General features: G+C 35.9%; 1 protein-coding gene across 3 annotated transcripts in view; it reads right to left on the reverse strand.

The window, feature by feature from the left end:
- Nucleotides 1-9,670: 9,670 nt before the first annotated feature.
- The window catches only part of Ppp3cb (protein phosphatase 3 catalytic subunit beta), a 46,935-nt gene continuing 31,631 nt past the window's right edge, over nt 9,671-24,974 (reverse strand). For 2 of the 3 annotated variants that reach the window (XM_026789536.1, XM_005367624.2), the window contains exons 11-14: nt 19,098-19,182; nt 18,283-18,380; nt 12,742-12,771; nt 9,671-11,286 (exon numbers count right to left, since the gene is read on the reverse strand). In XM_026789536.1, the coding sequence (XP_026645337.1) occupies nt 11,108-11,286; nt 12,742-12,771; nt 18,283-18,380; nt 19,098-19,182 (392 nt within the window). In that variant the 3' untranslated portion in view covers nt 9,671-11,107. The remainder of the gene's footprint in view (nt 11,287-12,741; nt 12,772-18,282; nt 18,381-19,097; nt 19,183-24,974) is intronic. The other variant, XM_005367625.3, reaches the window with a different exon arrangement.

Genomic DNA, 24,974 nt, shown 5'->3' on the forward strand with positions numbered 1-24,974 from the left:
CAAGCTGCAGAACAGCCACGGCTACACAATGAGACTCTGTCCCAACAGCAACAACAAAATCAAACTTATAAAATAAAAGTGCATTTAAATTTTCTTGAAAAAAATTATAAGTAATAAACTTAAAAATATACAGTAAGTGCAATATAAAATGAGCATCAGAAAGGCAAAAATATAGTAAAAGCAGGGGAGATACCCTAGCAGTTAAAGAGTACTGGCTGCTCTTTCAGAAGACCAGGTTCAATTCCCAGTACCCACATGGCAACTCACAACTGTCTGTAACTCCAAAGGATCCAACATCCTCATCCAAACACACATGCAGGCAAAACATCACTGTGCGTGAAAGAAATAATTCATTTCTATACACACACACACACACACATACACACACACACACACACGAGACTGTCCCAACAGCAACAACAAAATCAAACTTATAAAATAAAAGTGCATTTAAATTTGCTTGAAAAAATTATAATAAACTTAATAAACACAATGTGTGTGTAGATAGATAGATAGATAGATAGATAGATAGATAGATAGATAGATAGATAGATAGATAGATAGAGCAATTCAGACACTCACTTCAGCAGCACACACACTAAAATTGGAATGGTAAATGTGAATTTAAAAGACTTTAGCAGCCAGAGGTGGTGGTACACACCTTTAATCCCAGCATTAAGAAGGTACAGAAAGGCAAATCTCTGTGAGTTCGAGGAGGACACCTAGATATGAAATGAGTACCAAGAAAGCCAGGGCTGTTGCACAGAGAAACCCTATCTCAAATAAAATAAAATAAAATAGTTTAGCATATCAAGGGGAAAAAGAAAATAAAAGGTCACTTTATCTTAAAAAAAAAACCATGTTAGAAAATTAAGAAGAAAATCTCTAAAACATAGAAATTTGGAAGTAAAATCAAGGTCATATCCATCCATTAGTCTAGCTGGGACTCTGTGATACCCAAGTTTCCTTTCCTGTCTTTTCTTTTACCTGTGCCTACTCACGAAAGATCATACTAAAAAACTTAAAACTTCCATTTATCCAATGTATATTTACTGATCAACAGGTAAAATCACTTGTAAAATATTATATATATTTCTGTTGGGCATATGCCTGTGATCTCAACAGAGGGCTTAGGCAAGAGTATCTCAGATCTGAGACCAGTTTGGGCTAGAACAAAGAAACCCTGTCAATTGAAAACAGGAAGAAACTTATACAATTCATCTAAATGGGGTATCATATACAAACTATAAAGTGCGATGAAATCTTCTAGAAAGCACTAATGGGAGAACAGAAGACATCTCCAGAGTGAGTTGTTATAGGTGACTTCATGAAGCAGAAAGCAGTTGGAACTGACCTCGAAAGACAGGAATACCCTGAAGGCACCTAGACAGGGAAAAGGACTTTTGAATACAAAGAAAAGAATGACTGTAGAAATACTGACAGGAATAATCTGAGACCTACTGAAAAAATGCCAAGATACCATCAACAGTGTGAAACAACAACCCAAAGAATTAGAGGAAATATTTGTAAGTTACACTCATAAGGAGGTTAATAAGAATACATAAAAAAACTCTTGATCCCAGCACTCAGGAGGCAGAGGCAGGCGGATCTCTGTGAGTTCGAGGCCAGCATGGGCTACAGAGCTAGTTTCAGGACAGGCTCCAAAGCTACAGAGAAACCCAGTCTCAACTCCTGTCTCCGCAAAAACTCCAAAAAACAAAACTCTTACCAGCCGTGTTGGCACACACCTTTAAGGCAGAGGCAGGCAGATTTCTGAGTTCCAGTACCCGGTCACACAGTGAGACCTTGTCTCAAAACAACACCTAACCCTATGAACAACAGACAATAAACAACCCAACTAAAAACAAGCAAAGTCTATCCTAAGTTGATGCCGAAGACAATACATATTTTGGGTACAAGACATACAGAACTGACCAGGAAACGTTCTCTCTGCTGGCTAGCTTTCATAGTGCCAGAGGTGCTATGCTGTCTGCTGGAGGAGAAAAAAACATCAATGGCCTTACCCAGTGTTAGGCCCTAAAATTATAAATAAAATAATAAATAAATAAATAAAATTATAAATAAATGCTCACTGAATGTAAAATAGTGGCATGGCCACTATGGAGGTAACCAACTGCTACTGATTGTATCTGAGGCCAGCTACACAAGAAGAAATTCATGGTTGGTACTCTAAATCTGGTCAAAAGTCTGAGTGGGGCATTCACAGGCCCTAGGGGAAACTAAGACTGTTGTTTTTGCTAAGTGCCTATGTTGTCAAACTTCTTTCTAAATGTTTACCTTTATTCCCATAGGTCTGTACTACTCTCAGCCCTGGTCAGAGCAGTTTTTGCAATGCACAGTAGTTAATGGAGAACTACATAAGAATATGTGACCTTGAGTGCTCAGGCCTAAATGGGACAACTATCATCTATATTATACCCAAGCCCACCAAGATTCAGGGAACACTGTCTGGGGGGAGGAAAAATAATATAAAACTGGAAAATGGAGAGGAATACCACAAAATGCTGTCTTTTGAACATGACATGGTGTTTATTCATAAAATCAGACTGTGGTCCCCTGTACAAAAATTCCAGCATGTGTGGGAAGGAGTTCAGGAGGTATTGACTCCTAACAGAAGAATTACTGGCAACTGAGGGGAGTGTGGTCACTGGAAGAAGTGTCCTCATGATCCAATGGATGGCTCCAAACCCATATCCATACAGGCACCACTAACTGGACTGAAAGGGTTGTTTTAAACAGAAATGAATTTGGGAATGGGTCCTGTTGTGTGTATGGTGTATGTGAAGGATGCAGAATTGGAGGGAAGAATGAGAGGTATATCTGATCAAAATATAATATATATGTCTGAAATTCTCAAAAATTAAAAGAAATGCATTAAAAAGGGACAAGATATTTAAGTAGGTATTTTTCCAAAGAAATATCCAAATGGAAAATACGTGGAAAAGATGTTTACTGGTCATTAAGAAATTATTAATCAGAACTATAATGAAATATCTTTTTGCCGCCCCATAAAGATGGCTATCAAAAAAGAAATAAAAGGGGGGCATGTATGGCTTTCACCTATAATCTCAGTACTTCAGAGGCAGGGGAACTGCCACAGGGCATATTCTAGACCTGACTGGACTATAAAGTGATTTTAAGGCTAGCAAGGAATACAATGTCTCACAAAAAGAAAAGAAAGAACAAAGGAGAGAGGGAAGAAGGGAGGAAAGTAACATAAAATTACTACATGATAAAGAAATTTGATTCTTGGGTATGCTCCTCCAAATAATTGAAAATGGTTATCTAATAAATGTTTTCATTTGAATGCCCACAACAACACTGTCCAGATAGTAAATTGAAACAACTAAAGGTCCAATAATGAATGAATAATGAACACACTGGGATTTATATGTTGGGAAGACAAAAGGGGGAGGGAGTAAACTGGGAGAGAGATTGACAGTTATCATAGACTGGATGGAGAAGAGGAGTAACTGCCTCAAAAGTTGAACTTTCTTTTATGGATGAAAATGTTTTAGATCTAGATAGAGAGGTTTATAACTCTTTGAATATACTTTAAAAAATAATAATAGGGCTAGATAGATGGCTCAGAGGTTAAGAGAACTGACTGCTTTTCTGGAGGTCCTGAGTTCAATTCCCAGCAACCACATGATGGCTCACACCCATCTATAATGAGATCTGGTGCCCAGAACATTATATACATAATAAATAAATTTAAAAAATAGTAAATTAAAGCTGGGTGGTGGTGGAGGCAGAGGCAGGCAGATCTATGTGAGTGTGAGGCCAGTTTGGTACCCAGAGTGAGTTCCAGGACAGCCAGAGCAACAGAGAAACCCTGTCTTGAAAAAGCAAAATAAGTAACAACAAAAACAAAGGGTTTCAAGTATCCCAAACTGGTCTCAAACTTCCTATGGAGATGAGAATGAACTTCAAATTTTGATTCTTCTGAGTCTATCTCCTGAGTATTCCAATGACAAGTATACTCCCATACTGGGTATTTTTGTTTGTTTTGTTCTTTCAAGACAGGGTTTCTCTGTAGCTTTGGAGTCTGTCCTGGAACTACCTCAGTAGACCAGGCTGGCCTCAAACTCCCAGAGATCCGCCTGCCTTTGCTTCCGAGTACTGGGATTAAAGGCGTGCGCCATCACACCCAGCCCATACTGGGTTTATAAGTGATGAAAATCAAACCCAGGGTTTCATACATACTAGGTAAGCATTCTCCCAACTGAACTATATCAAACAGACCACTAAATGCCATTTAATTGCTAACTTTTAAAATTTTAAATTTCATATGTAAATTTCTCCTCTACCTGAAAAAAAGTACTTAAGAAAATACTTAAGATATCTGTAAACATGAAGAGGATAAAGCTATTAATATCCAGGTTTACTATCTCCAGGGACAAGAAAAGGATAGAGGATAAAAACACCGGCAGCAGCTGGTTCTACTGCAAACAAGGTAACAAAGTTCACATCAGGGATCATGTTTTGTTATAAAAATGGCCTGACATTTGATCCTTTACAATCAGATTTGTTAAAGGAAAGTGTACAAAACCATCATGGAGCTACGAAATGTACACAGGTGGCAAAATCCAAGTATTTCCAGAGTCATTCAGCTCATACCCCTTTAAATGCTACTCTTATAAATCAACGGCCTGAGGTTCATAGAAGAATCAAGAAAAAAAATGTCTGTTTTTCTCTTACGCTGTCTTTCTCTCATCCTTCGTGTTTCCATTTACCCTTCCAGTATCTCTCCTCAACCTGAGGGAATGGTTTGTTGGCGTTCGCAAAACAGAGACAATGAAAGCTCATCTGCATTCTCTATAGAACACCCGTGAGGACATTGGACTTAATGAAAACAGACGGCCTTAAGTTTTACAAGTCATGTCCCTGTACTAAAGTGTAAATGGGAATCACTCCTCTTTAAACCTCTGAGCCCCATTTCCAAGAACTTGATTATGCCTGTAATTATCCTTCCTTCCATGATACTAGGGATCAAATCTAGGGCCTTCTGTATAAAAAAGCAATATTCTGCCAACAAGTAAAACTCCCAGTCCACCTGCCTTCATTTTGTCTTTTTAGAAACAGGGTTTCATGTAGCCCAGGCTGGCCTTGAACTGTGTACCTAAAGATGATCATAAACGTCTGATTCTTCTGCATCCACTTGCTAGTGTTGTAATTACAAGCATGTACTTTCACACCCAGTTTGTGGAGTGCTGGGGATTGACCCCAGGGCTTATAAATTAGGCAAGTACTCTGAGCTATAGCCAGCTTCCTGCCATCCACTTTTAACCATCATACATACTCCTATGTCCAGTGTGTTTCCAGAATCACAGCAATCTAGGAAAAGCATTTAAATGCTAGAACCATTCCCCAGGTAAAAGTATATCTAACTGGACAGATGTACAGCCTTACACCCAAGGGTTTATAATGATCATCTTCCTCAAACTAGCCCATAACCTTTTTCCATAGTTAGAAAGATACTGCTTCATTTATGTATTTTCAAGAATGCCTTCCTCCAATGGTAGATCCACTCTCAGAAATGTGTATACATAGGAGGGTGGGATATTATTATACAGAAATTAAAAGCTGTGCACCACTTGGAGGAAAAACCAGCTATGGAAAATCCCTTATGTCACAAGCTCCTGTATATCCAGAGCATACTGATGACTTGTATTATAAATGTACTCGTTATCTGACAGGAAGGTGAGAATGTAGGAATGAAAAGTCATTAAATGTGTGTCGTATGTGTGTTGTGTTTGTATTTCTGAATTTGTATACTGTATACTCAGTCTGTGGTTCTAGCTTTCCCAGAGTCTCAAGCTCCTCCAAATTCAAGGGGTATAAGACTGAGAAAAATGAAGTGGGGGGACACGGACCCCAGAGTATATGCAAGGGTGAAACCAGAAAGAGCTTTGGTAAGAACTCAGCAACGTTTAGCTTACTTAACCTACAAAAGAGATGACTTAGTTTTTTTTTCTGGCCATCCTGATAACTAAAGAGAAAACACCACTGACTACAGAAATGTAAGCTGGCTTCTAGAAAAACTCTTATCCTTCGTCTCCAAAGTCTAACCTAAATCATTAACTTATTCCTGAACAGTACTCTCCTCCTCCCTCTCTCCCTCCCTCCCTTTAACAGAAGTCCCATTTCTTTCACATAAGATAGAGTCATATCCTCACTGTCTCCAGACTGAGATCTCATCAGCAAATACACCTTTCAGACAGAGGTGGGCAGACAGGGGGAAGTACAGATGGCCCCTGGGCTCCTCTAAAGGGTAGGGGAAGGCAGGCATAATGAACGTTTGTTCCAGCACTTAAGAAGCTGAGGCAGGATGATCATGAGTTGGAGGCCAAGTCTGGACAGTATCTCAAAAAAAAAAACCAAAGAACCGCCAAATGTGGGGAGAAGGTCGTGAAAGGGGAAAGTACATATAAAATATTGCTATTCTGGCCAGATGGTAGTGAAACATACCTTTAACACTAGTACTTGCGAGACAGAGGCAAGCAGATCTCTGATTTTGAGGCCAGCCTGGTCTACAAAGCTAGTTCCAGGACAGCCAGAGCTACCCAGCCTCAAAAACAACAACAAAAGAACAGACAACTTAATCAGTGATTAACACTCCCTTGAGTGATACTTTACAGAATTATAAAATGAACTAAGTAGACAGATTGATGGGAAAGTAACTTACCCTGCTAAGCCCTAGGCTTCCTTCCTTCTCTTTCCTCCAAGTGAACTCAACGCTTGATCTCTTCAGATCTAGGCTGGATCTCAATTGCAGCTGTTCCTTCACATCACTTCTTCTGCAAACTGCTGAAATGCTGGGTATCAGTGACTTAAGGGTGCCCTGCCAACCAGACAGACAAGGCTGAATTCTCCCTAACGAGGCAAGTCAGGACCTGGACACCTGCTCGAGTTCTCTTTCTGACCCTTATTCTCTGCCAGGAGGGCTCTAGACTCTGTCAACACCCACCCTCCACCCCCCCACCCCAGCTCACTGTAGCCAGGCAAGATGAGGAAAGATGAAACTTACGACGTCTTGGATGTCTCTCAAGGTAGTATTTCTGCTCTCACTTTATAGCTTCATGGGGAATAGGGTAGGGTGGGGGGAAATCCCTTGGGATTAATTAAGGAACCAATATTTGGCTAGAAGGATAGGCACCAGACCAATGGAAAAGGAATCTTTGGGAAAGGTTGAGCCCAATGTCCCTTTTTAGACTAACACACTGCTCAAACAGAATTCAACTATATCCAAAATAGGCTCAAGTATAAATATAATTACCCAAAAAGGAAGAGAGAAATGGCATTTAATGGTACAACAAACTTAACTATAGGAAAACCAAGAACTACTTTGTAAAAATATTTCACTGAAAGGAGCCTAAAGTATTCTCTAAATGAAGAGTGTCAAAGGACATTCTACATGACAATTTCAGAAGAGGAAAAAATGCTTCTGGAATATCAAAATAGGAAGACCAATATTTTTGTTACTGAGTAAAAATACATACAATTTATAAGGAAAGAAAACTTAACTCAGTTACCCTTCCAAACCTGGTCAGGGATGCTGATCCAGGAAGTTCAACCACATTTCATAGCTCCTTTCCACTTATAACTACAGAGCTGAAGAACCTAACAGCATATTATTTGGACAGCAGTTCTATACAACTAAAAACAACCCACCTTCCCTCCCCACCTTTTCGCTTACATTCATGACCACTTACCTGCCTCTGGAAACAATGGGGTCCTGCAATGGGGTCCTAGAATGTAGTACAGCAAATTACAAAGTTTTCACACAAAGGATTCCAAAGGAATCTTAAACTGTAATGCATGAACCACAAAGGAGTCAATGACATATTACATAATACCATATAAAACAGTTGTAAACAAAGGAAATTGTAATATTAAAAAAACACTGATGAAATAGAGGTGAATAAAGATTTCAAGGCTGACTTCAAACTAAAATGGCTTCAAAATTAAATGATGAGGGCTGGAGAGATAGCTCTGTGGTTAAGAGCATTGCCTGCTCTTCCAAAGGTCCTGAGTTCAATTCCCAGCAACCACATAGTGGCTCACAACCATCTATAATGAGGTCTGGTGCCCTCTTCTGGCCTGCAGGCAGAAGCATACAAAATAAATTAATTAATTAATTAAATGATGACCTTCAATGGGTTAAGAGTTCTGTTGCTAAAGATTGAACCAGAAGGTACAAAAAAAAAAAAAAAAACCAAAAAAACAAAAAAAAAAAAACAACAACAAAAAAAAACCAGACTGACTCTGCTAACTCAGAGATGTCATATTTGAATATAAAGGATAGTGACAGGGCAAAAAATTGATAGGGGATATTTCTACTTTAGCAATGCTACCTACACTGGTAGACATTTAAAGTAAAAACTTAGAGGTCTGAAATTCCCACAATTTGCATTAGGAGTTACAATGAAAATTATCATTTAACCATTTTTAGTAAAACTATATCCATGAAGATGAAATGCCAGGTATGGTACGTAGTTCATGACTAAAAATTCTAGCTCTAGGGGTGCTGTGGCAAGAGGGTAGATGAGTTGAAGCATAATCTCAGCTACACAGACTCTTTTCAGGAGGGAGGGGGGAAGGATTAATAAAAGATTAACATTTTATTAATCTGTAAGAAGTCTGTGAGGCTGGATGACAGTCTACCTACCATTTTCAGGTACAGTGATTTGTCCAAGTTGTTCTTTTACTTTCTCCTTCTTAATTTTTAACACCAACCTGCAACTCTTCAAGTTTGATAATGATGTCTTATGCTTACCTGTGACTCTCACAAATACTATATAACCCTAATAAGAAATCAAAGTGCTAAGTTGCTAGCACTTAATATACTAGTTAAGTTCCTACTTTAACAATGTAATTTTCAAAAAAATTTACGAAAAATCTATAAAGTATATAGTAATTTTAGAGGCAGCAAATGGACTGTTTACAAATCAATATTATGTTGAACAATAATAAAAAACTTTAGATTCTATTTTTATCTAAAATTAGGCAAAAACATATATTTTGATATAAACTGATGCTTCATGAGTATCATAGTTACTGTTTAAAGCTATTTGTCATATTATAAATTGTGAGCAATTTCTCGATTTGCACAAAATTATATTCACTTCAACAATGGCAGAGGAAATGCACAATCTCAGAGTAACCATACATTAGTATTTTGCTTATTGTTAAACTACCCAATATCCTAACACAATTTATCAATATCACTCTAACAAAGTCCAAGACTAGAATATTTCTTTCAACTGAGAGTTGGCGAAAACAATGACTTCTATTGTATTTACGGCAGTAGGGGGTTGAACCCAGGGCCTTGAACATGACTGGCAAACACCCTTCCACTGAACTATATCCCCAGCCCCAAGTGACTTTAAATATTGTATTTTGGAAGATTGCTGTAGGTATTCGAAGTTCTCCAATGCACAACTATTCACATTAAAAAAAAAAAAGTATAACAAAAGTTTAAGGGGAAAACAAGTAAAATTTATAAAGGCAAGAATTTAATTCATGAAATCATTAGTTATCTATAGAATGATCTCTGAAGGCTATTCTAGCTCCATGAACAGAATTTTACAATATGCATAAAAGGCTAAATCAGACTAGATCTTTCAAATAAAACCCAACACAGAGATAGGAGCAGCGGCCCATGCATGGAATTTATTGTGTGCTAATGTTTATAAAATACTTGAATAGTCCTGCACATGCATAATATTTTCAACTTAGACAGGAGACCATACAGGGTGCACTTTCTGGCAAACAAAACAACAGATGGTTCCGCTGCCTGGAGCTCTGAGTTGTATTCCAGGGCATGAGAGGAAGCAGGCCACCAAAGTAAAGGGAAATGCCAAACTACAGTGGCAATCAGCACAGGTCAATAACTGTGTAAAATTAGCACATGGTTCCATTTAGCTTAACCAAGCAGTTCTGTAACTATCAAAAGGAAAACTTCAACATGCAGTCTTGACTTCCACTAACATCTGAAGAGTTGAAGAGAACCATTGCTTCTAGGCTGTATTACTTAATCAAAAACATTTCCAGACATTTTAAATTTTCCTTTGCACTTAAACATAAAAATGATAGAAAGCCAGCAGCAAATCACCCTGGTGGTTTTTTAAGCAACTGGAATACTCACAATAAACTAAAATTTCTCATGACATCTAAGTAACCTATACATCATGTACCTGTACATCATAGGTCTATATATTAAATATTTGCAAAATGAAAACGTGCATACACAAAATACGTCAAGTTTTACAGACATGATTTGAATTAAAATTTACTTTGACAATGTACAAACTTCTTTTAAAGTTCTTTTAAATGAGTAATTCTGTAATTCTTCATAATTTGAAAATTTAGGCTTTTTTTTCCCTTAAATCTCTGGGGTGTAAATCTCAAAAGATATGGGCAAAAAAGATTCTAAATTGGTTTTAGGATTTGTGTTCAAGTAAGAATCTTCTTAGAAATAGTTTATGCATTCATAATTGAAAAATACCAAGAATATGTTACAGAATTAGCCACATTTAAGAACTATAGACCTGAGGTCAGCATTTTGTATAAACACCAACTGGGTTTCTCAGATTTTGCCTACAATTCAAAATACAGCTAGTAACCTCAGAAATATATTTTAAGACCATGCTAATTCATCCTTTTAAAGACATTTCATGGGGTAGGGGAGAGTCCACGTTAACTCTAAAGATTGGATTTAAACTCATGGTTGAAAAAAACCCTAATTCTACTGAGAAAACAAAACAAAACAGGAATCTCATTTGTAAACGTAAATGTGTGAACCACAAGCATAAATGGAGGCGTAGATATCCTCCACTGGAAATTGCCCCAAGCCCCTTGCTCACTGCTCTCCACTATGGCAGCGATTACCCAATATTATTAGACAACACATGTCCCAGGGCCCTCAAGCCTCCATCCGGGAAGGGGGCAAGGGTCTCAAAAAGCACAATGGTTTCTTCAGAGAGATTGTGACATTTATCATCAGCTTGGCCGACCCCTCCAGTTTCTTGGGTGATCTGTCCATTTGGGGTCCAAGACCTGAGAGTCCCTGGGAAGCCGCTGGTCACTGGGCACTATGGTTGCCAGTCCCGTGGTTCTCAGTGGCATGTGCGGTGTTCAGGGAATTGAAACCATCTTGCTGTACAGCATCTTTCCGGGGTGGCATTCTCTCATTGATCCTATCCAAACCCTTTGCCTCTTCAAAACTGCAGATTCTATGTGGTGGAGAGAATCCTCGTATTGCTTAACAAAATGCAAATTTGATAAGTCAGTAATTGTAAAAACACTTCTGAGTTTTCAAAAACATAATGACTTTTAAGGAGAAAATTACTATAAATAGCAACACTTAAATTTTACTTTATAATTGGAATTCTATACCCAATTTAGTCTCCCCATTAAAATATGAAACACTTAAATTTAAATAAAAAGATGACAGCTTCACAAATAACAAGTTAATATGGTTTTGTTTGCTTTATTTAAAATAAAGCAAAACAAAAACTAGAATTGCCTTTCCCTGCCCACAAAAATCAACCTGTAGGCAATGGTCTCAGTATGTCTGCTTCTACTAAACCAGCAATCTATCTCCTCTTACCTCAAACCTAGATCACATGGTGACCATGACAAAGGTGAGGTAGCAAAGAGGGGTCAAGTGAGGACACTAAATAAGGGTAACTCCCAACACACATGAGGGTAAGACAGAGCAGGGTGGGAACTACCTTGGAGGAGTACCAGTGTAAAATGAAAAAGTGGAAAATGTCCCCCAAGTTAGAATGTGTTTGGTTGATAAACAAAAAGTAAAACAGGAATAGTTTCATACATTAGAACATGTTTCTTTTCATTCTCTGGCCAACTACTATAAACTATGTCAAAATAAATGGCAATTCTTCTTAAGTATTAAGGGTTCTTTTGTTTAACTTTTGTCTTGAGACAGGTTCCACTACATAGCTCAGGCTGGCCTTGGCCTCAAATTTAGATCTTCCTGACTCAATGTCCTACTGTTAGAATAGACATTCACCACCAAGCCTAGTTTACATCAATTCTTATGGATTTTTATTCATTTCATCTGGAAGGATACAGATACCATTAAGAAAATGCTGATTTAAAAAAAGATAGCCATACAATTACTTAAAGTCTAGGTGCTTAATATATTTAATCTCTAGCACTACTACTTATAAACATGAACCAAACAAATGGTTGTGGCCACTAAACAGAAGTGTGTAATACCAAACTAAGTCTTGATCCACATGAATATAATCTTATCTATAAAACTATAGCCCAAATTTAGGAAGCAAAAATCATTATAGTAACAGTTCCTGAACTAGAATGGGCAAAAAGAAACTCACATGTTTATTTAGTGGGGGTTTCACTTAGGGGAAAAAAAGAAACACAAAATATGGGCTAGAGCTCTACTTGCAGGGTTAGTCTAATAATGTCCATTTAAAAAAAGCAACATAAATGCTATAATATACAACGCATGCTAAAGAAACAACAATAAACTCTGCATTATACTAAAAAGAGAAAAGACACTATAGGTATCAGCTCTTGTGATTAAAAAAAAGGAATGTGACTGTTAAACTTGATGAGTCAGCCAGTATGATTCATCTGCAAAAGCTAGACCTAAGACACACCCAAAGGACATTCTTTGATGCCCACCCACAGACCACAGATCTCTGCCCAGTGCAAGGACTCTGATCGTACCTTTTTCAGCCTCAATAGCCTCAACTGTGGCTGTACAGAAGTGAGCAGAGGCATGCAAAATGAATGAGAAAGATGAGAAGGGTCATATTGTACAGCAGAAAAGGCAATGATCACTTAATATATCACAGTACCCAAACTATATCATTATTTACAATTGAACACAAACTATACCAGTATTAGAGCTCCACCCAAACCCCCGATTCCTAACACAGCACAGCTTACACACAGCACTACGACATCAGAGCACAGGACAGATAGACCTATTGTAAAGACAGACACCTCAGCACCCATGCAAATGCACTCCAGTATTAATTGCTTACCCTGAATTTAGTATTTTATGGCTAGAATTTGATTATGTTTGTTTTATCAGTGTATTATCATTAGAGAAAAATTATGATAGCACTGTAGCAGAAAAGGAACAAGAGAATCTTTTCTTTCACTCTAATATTAACAACATTCATCACCACTTGGTTCCCTAAGATACAAACTAGGAAGGGGTCAATAATGGTTTTCAGTCCCTTTAAATTTACTATGCAAAGTATAGCAGAAAATCTGGTACAACTGTGATAAAACTGATGAACCCTATATTTATTGAATTAATCTAAATATAATTTAAGTTCTGTTCTTTAGGGGGACTCTAAAAGGAATCGTTCTCTATGCTAGGAACTTCAGTTTTGTTTTGAAGGAGGCTGATCATCTTACATTTGTTAAAGAAGCTGAGAGACTATTAGTGTATACTACTATGCCTTAGTTCCTACTCTAAACTATCTAAACACCTACAACATTTTTAAAATTCTATTTATATTCAGTTTATCATGATAATTAGTTTGATTAGATGCAAGAAGCCTGCATTCTTAGGTGAAGAAAAAAGGCTACTGGGTATCTTTCCAAATCCATATGCTAATCAGAAAGGAATTAAAGGAAATGTCTTCAGGCAACTATTCCTAATTATTTCATAATAAGGGTCATGTGAGAAAAAAAAATTCTTGGTATAACTTGCACTGGACCATTTAAAGAACTGAATATTTAGTTGTACATTTTGTAGTCAAAGATGCCTTTCTGGGCAATGCAGAGTTAGCAGTTCAGAACATTTGCTGTTTTCACAGAGACTTGAAGTTTGTTTCCCAGCACCCACATGATACCTAACAATCCATCTGTAATGCCAATCCCAGGGAATCTGATATCCTCTTCTGATCTCCAAGGACACCATAAATGCACACACACAGTACATGTACATATATGCAGGCCATATGAATAATATAGTAAAATAATAATTCAAAAAAAATTAAAGGTTATTTGCTCATTTTGGGGTTTTGCAAACAAGAGTTCACACTGGAAAGTATAATCTAAAATTGCAAAGAATAGGGTCTGGAGAGATGGCTCAGAGGTTAAGAGCACTAGCTGCTCTTCCAGAGGTCCTGAGTTCAATTCCCAGCAATCACATGGTGGCTCACAACCATATATAATGAGATCTGGTACCTCTTCTGGTATATATATGTTAACAGAACATTGGATGCATAATAAATAAATCTTTAAAATAAAACAAAATTGCAAAGAATAGTAACTGCCTGACAATGTTACCTTCTGTATAAAAAGTGTGTCTGCTCAGAAAACTACAACAAGAATGCTCCAATTCATCTGCTTTTTTTCTTCTACAATAAAGGTAATTAGAATATTTGTTTCTGAAATGTCTTTTTTAAAAAAAGTGTATGATTTAGAAATTATTTTATCCAAAACAGTTATGAATGGAACTAAATTAGAAAACACTGGTGATCTTAATCATAAAGTGAATTGGGAGTCCAAAAGAGGGAGGTGAATATTGAATAAAGATGTACTATTCCTTACTTGTTAAATCAAATTACTCAGATATACACATTATATGTCCACTGTGCAATTCAACTTTGAAAAAAAAATCTAGCAATGTGTATCTGCAAAGAATTCTACAAAATTTTTCCAGAGAGCCGGGCAGTGGTGGCGCACGCCTTTAATCCCAGCACTCGGGAGGCAGAGGCAGGCGGATCTCTGTGAGTTCGAGACCAGCCTGGTCTACAAGAGCTAGTTCCAGGACAGGCTCCAAAACCACAGAGAAACCCTGTCTCGAAAAACCAAAAAAAAAAAAAAATTTCCAGAGAGAAAACTGGGACAAAAGATCCATCTTACTGCACATAGTGGCCATACCTTTGATCCCACCACTTAGGCAGGTGGAGCTCTGTGAGTTCCAGGCCAGCCAGGGTTACACAGTAAGACCTTGTCTCAAACAAACAAAAATATACAAAACAGAATGAAAGAGACCCATATATATTTATCAGTTCTCGAACATTCATCATCAACCCCCTTCATAATGTGAACACTTTATAATTTAAAGTTGAAAAAAGAAAAAAAAGTCTATTGGAATATGGTTTAATAGTTGTGTTAGCAGAAGAGACTGATAAAAACATTCTATAGCCTGTGTATGATAAAGACTAAAATTGACTTCATTAAGAAGCTTAGTATCCACTTAATTATATCAAAAGTTTAAAATTCTACTGATAAACTCCAAGCTATAAAACTTGACAGTAAGTTATATACTCTGTGAAGTTTAAAGGCTTAGAACTGAAATATGGACATCTGAAGCTTAAATAGTAAACTAGAAGAAACATGATAACTATATAATTCAGTCTGAAAGCCATACTGTACTTCTCTTTTATTAATTTTCAATTACACAGGACACAGGGCTAATAAGTATCAGTATAGCACTGCCTTTAACTATTATGTTCTTCGATACAATAAAGAACAATCAATCAATAGGAATTTGACATTATTAAAATAGAGACAGCTACATATTTTCCCACATAGGTTGTGATATGCAATGATTTATAGGACTAATTCCCAATCAAATTATCATGAAAAAAATACAAAACTCCAAAATTGAAGTACAGCAGAGTTGTAGTTTTTAAAACAACAACAACCCCCTCCACCCAAAAATAACATATAAATTAGCTTCAAAGATACTAAAAATAAGCTGGGCACGGTGGTGCTTATGCTTTTGATTCCAGCACTCAGGAGGCAGGGGCTGGAGGATTTGTATCTCATGAAACGGAGGCTGGAGGACCTGTATGAGTACGAGGGAAGCCTGGTCTATATAGTGAACTCCAGGCCAGTCAAGGCTATACAGTGAAGACATGTCTCAGAAAAATAAAACAAAAAAAAAATTTAAAAGATACTGAAAAGGTCATTTCTATATTCTGAAAATAGTCTTGAAGGCTCAAAAATTTATTTTCATATTATCTCTCAGTCATACACACACATTAGAGTCTCTATAGATTTAAAACAATGTTTTCAAGTAAAAAAAAAATCTCAAAGATGTAGTTTCTATATGAGCTGTTACTTCTTTTAAAACAAGTTTTCATATGCTAGGGAATTAACTTCAACCAAATGCTCAAACCATAACATCAGAACTGGGGAGCTATCCAGTTTCCCAAATTAGACACCTTAAGCTCAGCTCCTTCCAGTAACTCACTCTATGCTAGGAACAGACAGTCCCTTCAGCAAAGCTGCTGTCTTTCAAACCTTCCCTGCAGCTGAGGGTGGTTTCCAAGTTGAAGGAATGAGCTTCATGCAAATTAAAAATAAATAGAAGTACTGAGCTGTCAACAAAGCATGTAATTAGCAGGTGCTAACGGAGAAATCTGAAAGCACAGTTTGCCAAGGATACAATGTAAAACTAACAAGTAGATTTATTTAAATATGCTATCTTTTAATTTTGTGTTTTTTTTAAACAATGGGCATATTTTTCCTTATTAGAATTATCCTTTACAAGTAACAATTTTGTAATGTTTATTGAAAATTTGAGGTTTTATTAATGTTTAAATTAAATTTATGAAATTCTCTTTGGCATTAAAAATATTTGTAAAGGAAAAGTAGAGGGCAAAAAAAATAAAGAAGATCAGAAACAGTTGGTTCAAATCAAAAATTAAGAAAAAAGAAATCTCGGGAAGGGAATATAACTCAGTGGTTCAGTAATGTTCAAAGTTCTAGATTATTTCAAAAACTAAAAAACAAAACAAAAACAAAAAACCTCATTCAGCATAAAAATCTGAAGCTATATGTGGTTTCTACTCCATCAGAAAGCCATTACTGTACTTAGTTGAACTTGCTTGCACCAGAGGTAAACAACAGACAATAGAATAACATAAAATAGAACATATATAGGATAAAAATTATTTGTCTACCAAAAATTATTTTAATTAAAAAGGATTCTTTTTGAACGGAGTAAAATGACATTATAAGGGAATTTCTTTTTTTCACTTAAAAAAATTCACTAAATACACTCAAAAAAAATGCATTATGGGCAACAGATCTATCACTGCATGTTTTAATAGAATAATAAGCCTTGGAGGGATGTCAAAGTAGCTCTATGTATAGTTTTTTTCCACATTACAATTTTTGTATTCTATCCATAAGGGAAAGAATTGAGACTGAGCACTATGGTGTATGGGCTGCAATATTCACAGCATTTTATTCTATTTAATCTATAATGGGCTTTCAAAGTTTACCCAGGACTTACACAGATACTAAAACAATCGAGTTAGCTTTTTAAAAAACATAAAATATTCAATGAGCCAGATTACAGGAATGCTTTACGTATAATTTTTTTATTTTCATGCAAAATAAAGGCACACTTAATAACACCCTTTCAATTTTGACTTACAGGATTTAAATTCAACCCTTTATAACAATAGCTTAATATCTAATGTTACATTCATGTTCAAAATGCACCAAGTGCAGGAACAAATGCAGCAAACCTAAAATCAAGGTGCTACAAAGCTGCTTCTACATCAAAAGACAGACAAGCGTCTGATAGAGTAATTTAATTGAACATATATTTACAGACATACAGCTACCCTAAAGAAAGACAGACAGATTTAGGAAAGCAGCTCTATCTGCAGAGGAAGAAAACAGCATGTTACAGACAGTCAATTATACATAGAACGTTTGACAAACGCCACAGAAAACAAACTCTAATCATTTACCAGGGTACAAAACTTGGCATAAATCTTTTAGCAAGTGAAGTGCATAAAGAAAATTTTTGGGTCTAAGCAGAATTTTAACTCAAAAATCAAATACTTAAAAATGTAAGCATAATCTAATACAATTATATAAATTTCAAAAGTTAAAGTTGGAATCACATTTCCAATTTAGTAATATGTATATCCCTGATTCACATTCTTGACTGGGGTTTTTAAAACAAAAAGGTGCATTAGACAAATGTATCAATAAATATTTCAGAATTATGACATGAGATGCTCCCATATCATTTTATGAAAAGTTGGGGAACTGATCATTATTTTCAATTGAAAGACAACCCGTTCTATCAATATTATGCCCTGACCAGGTACTAATCAGATACTGCCTATTATATAGGACCCTGCTTCTGTCAGCTGCTGAGACAGGAACTAAAAAGCAGAAGGAGTTCCCTGCATGCATTATGTGTATTGTTAGCAATAGAGTGAGATGTGCCCCAGTCCATCTGAGGCACAGCAAGTTGCATAACATCATTACCACTTTGCAAGGTCTGCCGTCCTCCAGCCAACACTCCACTAGGCAACATCCCTGTGGGAGTCAGGCCCTTGAGTGTTAGCACGCTTTCACTCTCCTCCCTACAGTAGAGAAATGTAACAAGTATTACAAGAGTTAGTAGCGCAGAGGTACAGCATTTGCCTAGCATGCACAGAGCACTGGGCTTGATTCTCTAAACTGCAAAAAGCAAACCGAACAAAATAAAAATCTATCAATAAATGCTTACTTTAAAAGAAGGGCTAGGGCTCAGATATAGGCTATGTATACAATGACATTCATTGTTAACATTTTCTCCTCAATTCCAAGATACATATTTTCCCATATTTTAAATGTTTCATTTAGGAGGGTAGACACATTACAATTGAAATACATATTGCTTTCCTGAAACCTCTTCCTGAATTTTGACCCCAGGAAGGCATGTTGTATTCTAGCAAAACAGATATCCTATATGGATGAGAAAATTCACCAAGAATCTTATCCTGATCTGATTTTCAAAGTGTGGATTTAGTGCTTTCATTCCAAGAGCAAGACCCAAAGGTCACAAACCCTAATTTCAGTGGCAGACTACATGCTTAGTATGATTTAGGTCTTGGGTGTGATTCCAGCACCACAAAACAAAACAAGCAAGCAAACAAACCACTACCAGATTCAAAGGAACTTCTATTTCCCTCATCAGTATATAAATTTACAATTCATTCTAATAGAAAACCACATTGTTTCTAAGTATCAAATAGAACAATGATCATAAGATATAGTAAAATAATTTCTGCAAAACAATCAGGAAAATGTATCAGTACCTGAGAACAGAGAAGACTCTTGCCATTTTGCCAATTGCTCGGATTTTGTTTCTTATGATTTCTTTCCGCGCTGCAGCTGAACCTACTTTCAATGGAATAAAAAGAAAAAAAGGCTCAAGTTTAGGGCACTCAAGCATTACTAACCTATTCCAGATTCATCTAAACCAACAATACCAGGTCTCCTGCTACCAGCTCACATGGAAGACACTAGATGAAATCATGCCAGAAAGTTTCTCATTCCCTCAATGATTAGCTCAACAGTAGTCAAATATTGGGGTCTGATAAGAACAATTCACAAACTTTAATTATCTCACAACACTGACTAGTCAGGAAAAGAGTAAAGGGGGTATGGGTTGGGGTAGGAAGACTTGAGCCCAACTTGAATTCCAAAACCAGAGGAGAAAAAACTAGAACAATCCTATACTTTTAAGTTTTCATGGGAGCCTATGGCATGCAGACTAAGACAAATGAAAAACTTCTGTTTAACTACCACAAAAGCCTTTAACATGCACACTAGAAAAATCTCTTATTAGAAAAGAATAAGCTTCGTGACTCTAAGTTAATCTATAAATAATATACAAAGGGAAATAATAACTACAATGGTGATCACAAAGTAGGGACTACAGCAGTACTTCAGCAACAATGAATATCTCAACTTCATCGACTAGCTGGCCTCCATACTCATGCAAGCATACTTAAGCTTTTATAACCATAGGCATTGAATGTGAAACAGAGAGTAAGAAGAAACTCCCTCAAAAGGCTGGCTAAACAATACACGAAAAGAACTGGCTCCATGGCTGGCCAAAGGCACTTCAAAGGTCACTCTTTCTTTCTTTGGTCTCCTGTTACCATATATATAGCAATCAGAGTCAATCTGGACCCATTTTTCCTTAAACTTGTGCTTCACCATGATGAAAACACACACATGGAAGCACCACTGTTGAGGAGAAGGTCAAGGAAAGGCCTAAGAAGCTAGAGCAAAATGGACCTTAGGTATGCAGAGGTCTAAACAATCAGAAGTCTTGTAGGTGAGAGCATTTCATTTAAAATTCAAACAGACTACAAACACATATAATTAAAAACTAAGATCATAACTAGGCTTAATTAAAAGGAAAAAAGAAGTCCAATTTCAAGGATGAAAACAGCATATACTTAGAGAGCAGGACTCCAATTACCTTATTTGTTATTCTCTAAAGGGCAATACTGAAACATTGGGAGCACTAAAGCGCCAAAAAAAACTATGTGGTCATTACAACATCAAAGAGGTGCTCTTCAGATTAAAAAAAAAAACAGAAAAGAAAAGAAAAAGGTTAATTATCAAAGAATATTAGAATCTGAAGATACACTGGAGATATTTGCTTATTTTATGGACTAAAGACCCCGAGGAGATCATTAAACAACTTTTCCAAGGATACAAAGTCTGATTTTCTTCTAATAAATTAATATAGATATTTCATTTTTAAATTGGTAGAAATTTTAAAATATTTTGATTTGTATAAGGAGAAACAGGTTGAAAAGGATGGCTATATCAACATACATTTGTATTTTCAGCCTTTATATATTTGTAAAACCAAATGATATGAAAACTATACTGAATTCAAATAAAAAATTTTAAGAAACATAAACACACTGTACAAATCAGGATTTAAAATCAGTCTACAAACACATCATGCATCATATTAAAGCAAATGTCCACTTTAAAGGTACTTTGGGGAATAAGACAGACAATCAAACACCCCTAATCATGCAGGAAAAAGTACAAAACATTACAAATAAGCAAAAGAATGAAATTTTAAAACAAGAGGAATGAAAAGAGGGAAAACTATTTCCATGCACAGAAAGACAGATGTCTTGGAATATGACTTCTAAAATATCAAACACTAACTCATGTTAATTTGCAAAAGGCCCAAAAAGACTCTCAAAACATTACTCAACAGATATGCCAACTTACATGGACATGAGGTAACTTATGAAGTCATATTTCAAAACAATGTTACTCTGTCTGGTCTGTACCTTTTTTATTGCCATATATGAGCCGTTCTTCAGATGGAGAGTCCAGAAAAAAGGAAGTGAATGATGGAGAAAAGGTGGTTGAGACAAATAAAAAGATAGAAATTTAACTTGGCAGTGGTATTGAAGGATGAATGTATAAAGAAAGGGAGAAAAAATGAAGGCCCTTTTATTTGAAAAATGTAGTACTATAGAACTTGGTAAATAAAAGACAGATGCTACAAGGTAGAGCTCTAAAGCAAAGATTTCTTGAAAGATATGTGTTCAGAAAGAAATATGAATAGAATGATTATAATTTTTGATGAAAGTAGACATAATTAGGGACAGAAAAAAATCACGTGAAAACACATAAGACCAATAAAAGACTATGCTAACAATCACACATTTATAGTAATAACCCTAAGTAAATATGCCGCCCATGAAAGTATGTTAAGTGAAAAGCAATGACACAAATAAGATACAAACTCATATGATTCTTCAAGGACACCAATATATGCAAAATCTGTAGCATGTACAGAAAATATGAGTAACTTTCCTCAGGAGAAAGGCTCACCCACTCACAATAAAGAAAAAGCTGAACCTCCCATACTCCATAACATGACATGATTTCTTGAATCTGAATTGTAGAATGCTTGCATATATTCAAAATTAACTATTTTCTGTTTGTTCCCAATCCAATCTAGGGACAGGGGGACACCTTTTGCAAAAATAGTAACAGATTGCTTCAAAACAAGTAAACAGCTTTAAAAGTAGACAGTGGAGGTGGTTTGAGTTTTCCAGATCCTACATTCTAATGCTAATATATGATTGATTGCATTATAGGAACCACAGTTTTATGTAGTAGCATTGTTAATACATAGATTATGCATTTCTTTAACCAAACTGAAGACAAAAGATAAATATCTAGAAATGTATGCATTCTAAATATCATAGAAATCAGTGCTCAAAAATTCTTTCATGACTAACACCTCTAAAAAAGGATGCTACACATTTTTATATGCAATGTTTATGTAAGGTTATCTTGAAAAAAAAAACTACTCATACAAGCACAAAGCAAACAATACAAAATACCAAAGAGCCATCAATAAAAGCCTTCATCCATTTCAACAAATCTCAAAAGCAAATAACTAAAAACTATTCTTTCTTTCCTGTTTCTGGAAAATCTCTAATCCTACTTTCTCCCTTTCTCTAAAGAAAAACTAAACCCTCATTCAACCTCCATCCCAAACCACATTTTATCAAGTTTTCTTTCTAAAGTCAGATTTCTTCCCAGATCCGTAGAATGGCTTCACTGAGGGACAGAAAAAGAGAATGAGAAGAGATAAGTCAAGTCATTATGATGAAAGGAAAGGAGAAAGGCTAGGCATGGTGGCCTTTAATTCAGCACTGAGGAGGCAGAGGCAGGTGGATCTCTGTAAGTTCAAGGTCAGCCTGGTCTACAGAGCAGGTTCCAGGATAGTCAGGGTGGCTACACAGAAAAACCCTGTCTCAAAAACAACCAAAAAAACCCAAATAAACAAAAAGGAAAGGAGAAAGGAGGGACAGAGAAAGAAAGCATAAAGGGAAAGAAACAATGAAGAATGGCAGTAGCATGCTCCAGTACTTCTTTTCTGGATCCTATGCTGAACTTTAGCATCTATCCTAACACCCTTCACTTTCTTCCACTCTTTTAATGGTTTCTCTCCCAAATACAATTCCATATTCCTCTATGCAAACTCCTTCATTCATATTTTTTTATTCTTTTCTTAGAATTCCTGATACTAATAACCTGGTTAATGAAAGGATGAAAAAAGTGAGAAGTAACTGCATCTATAATCCTAACAGTGAGGGATCTATTTCTAGTATGCAAAACAGAAGTCTGTATTTTCTCGTAGAAACACTGTCATAAATGGTGCTGAAAATTGCAAAAGTTACTTGAGATTAAAATGTCATCTTTTCTGTTCTTTCACTTTATAAATGAGAAGATCTTAAGAAGCTGGGTGACTTTTCCAAGACTGTATAGCTACAAATAAAATTGAAAGGTGTTTAGGAGGCAGAGAGGAGGGCAAATCTCTGAGTTTGAGGACAGCCAGGTCTACAGAATGAGTCCCAGAACAGTCAGAGGTACACAGAGAAACCCTGCCTCAACAAAAAGAAGACAAAACAAAACAAAACAAAACAAAACAAAACAAAAAAAAGAAAAAGAAAAAAAGAAAGGTACTACTAAACCATTATCTTTTTTTCATCAAATGATACTGCCTCTTTAATGATGACATTTAATTCAGCCCTGGAATGCAAGAATAATAAAATAAATAAATAAGTTGGCATAATTTATGCTATGTCTTATTAATAGGAAAAACATTAAGATAAATAAAATCTGTTTAAAAGGAATATATATTCTAATTGTTCTTGTTTTAGGCACATGATAAAATTTCTTAGTTTGTTTGGAACAATTATTAAAAGCTTTTGTTTATCCCTTGTTAAATCTTTAAAATCAATCACATTTATCTCTATATAAACTATAGGTACCCAAACCAAGTACTAAGTTAATCTTAACTATGAAACTTTTGACTTTTTTATTTCAAGAAAATGACCTACTACTACTAAATATGCTATTGGCAATGCTGATAAAAACACTGATAAAATGACAATAAATTATGAAATACGACCAACCTAATGCAAATGACATATTTTTAGAAGTTATATAAAAAAATTAAAGCCAGGCGGTGGTGGCGCACGCCTTTAATCCCAGCACTCGGGAGGCAGAGGCAGGCAGATTTCTGTGAGTTCGAGGCCAGCCTGGTCTACAAGAGCTAGTTCCAGGATAGGCTCCAAAGCTACAGAGAAACCCCGTCTCAAAAAAACAAACAAACAAAAAAATTAAAATTACCATGTGAAATACTTCTACTGATCTTACTGAATGTAAAACAAATCTATAAAATAATCAATTCCTGAATACAGGGAGAGATGATATTAAAAATAGTAGTTGAGGGGTTGGAGAGATGCCTTAGCTAAAAGCACTGGCTGTTCTTCCAGAGGACCTGGATTTAACTCTACCTCCAGGGGATCCAACACTCTCAGACATACATTCAGGTAAAATACCAATGAACATAAAATAAAAATAAGCTATTTAAAAAAGAAATGGCAGTTGAGTAGTAGTGAGAACAAAATAAAAAAAAAAGCAAATACTAATTTCAAGTTCACTTAATGTTAAAAAGAAAAACTATTTCTGACTGAAGGGATGGTTCAGCAGTGAAGAGCACTGATTGCTCTTTTCAGAGTATTTTGGTTTGATTCCCAGCACCAACATGGCAGTTCATAGATGTCTGCAACTCCAGTTCAAGGATCCAACTTCCTCTTCTGGCTTCCATGAACACTGTACACCCGTGGTGCACAGATGTCCATACAGCAAAACACTCATGCACACAAAAATACAAATAAATAAAATTGCAAAAAAAACCCCACCTAATTCTAATAGGAATAGTTATATATTCCATGGAGTAAATTTCAGTAAGTGGATTAGTTTTATAGAATAAGAATTCTTTAATTTGAAAGCTAAATATTATTTTAAAAAATACTCTAGCACAAAGCCCCGATAGCCTTTAAAATAATTATGCTTCTAAATGAAAAAAAAATACTCTAGGTTCAAATGTAGTTAATATAAACCAATTAAAATAACCACTGGATAATTCAAAGAAAGTGACAAATTGCCAGAAAACTTTAACTGAAAAACAAAAAAGGCATGTGACAAGAGTCATTTCAATCACCGCCTCAATATTATTTCAATACCTGTAACATTATTATCAACAGTTATTATTATCCTCAAACTGATGAAGGAAGTATAACCCCCAAAGTTTAACTAATTTTCCTCAGATTCATTTAGAAGAA

The sequence above is a fragment of the Microtus ochrogaster genome, unplaced genomic scaffold (assembly GCF_000317375.1).
Source record: "Microtus ochrogaster isolate Prairie Vole_2 unplaced genomic scaffold, MicOch1.0 UNK21, whole genome shotgun sequence".
Taxonomy (NCBI): domain Eukaryota; kingdom Metazoa; phylum Chordata; class Mammalia; order Rodentia; family Cricetidae; genus Microtus; species Microtus ochrogaster.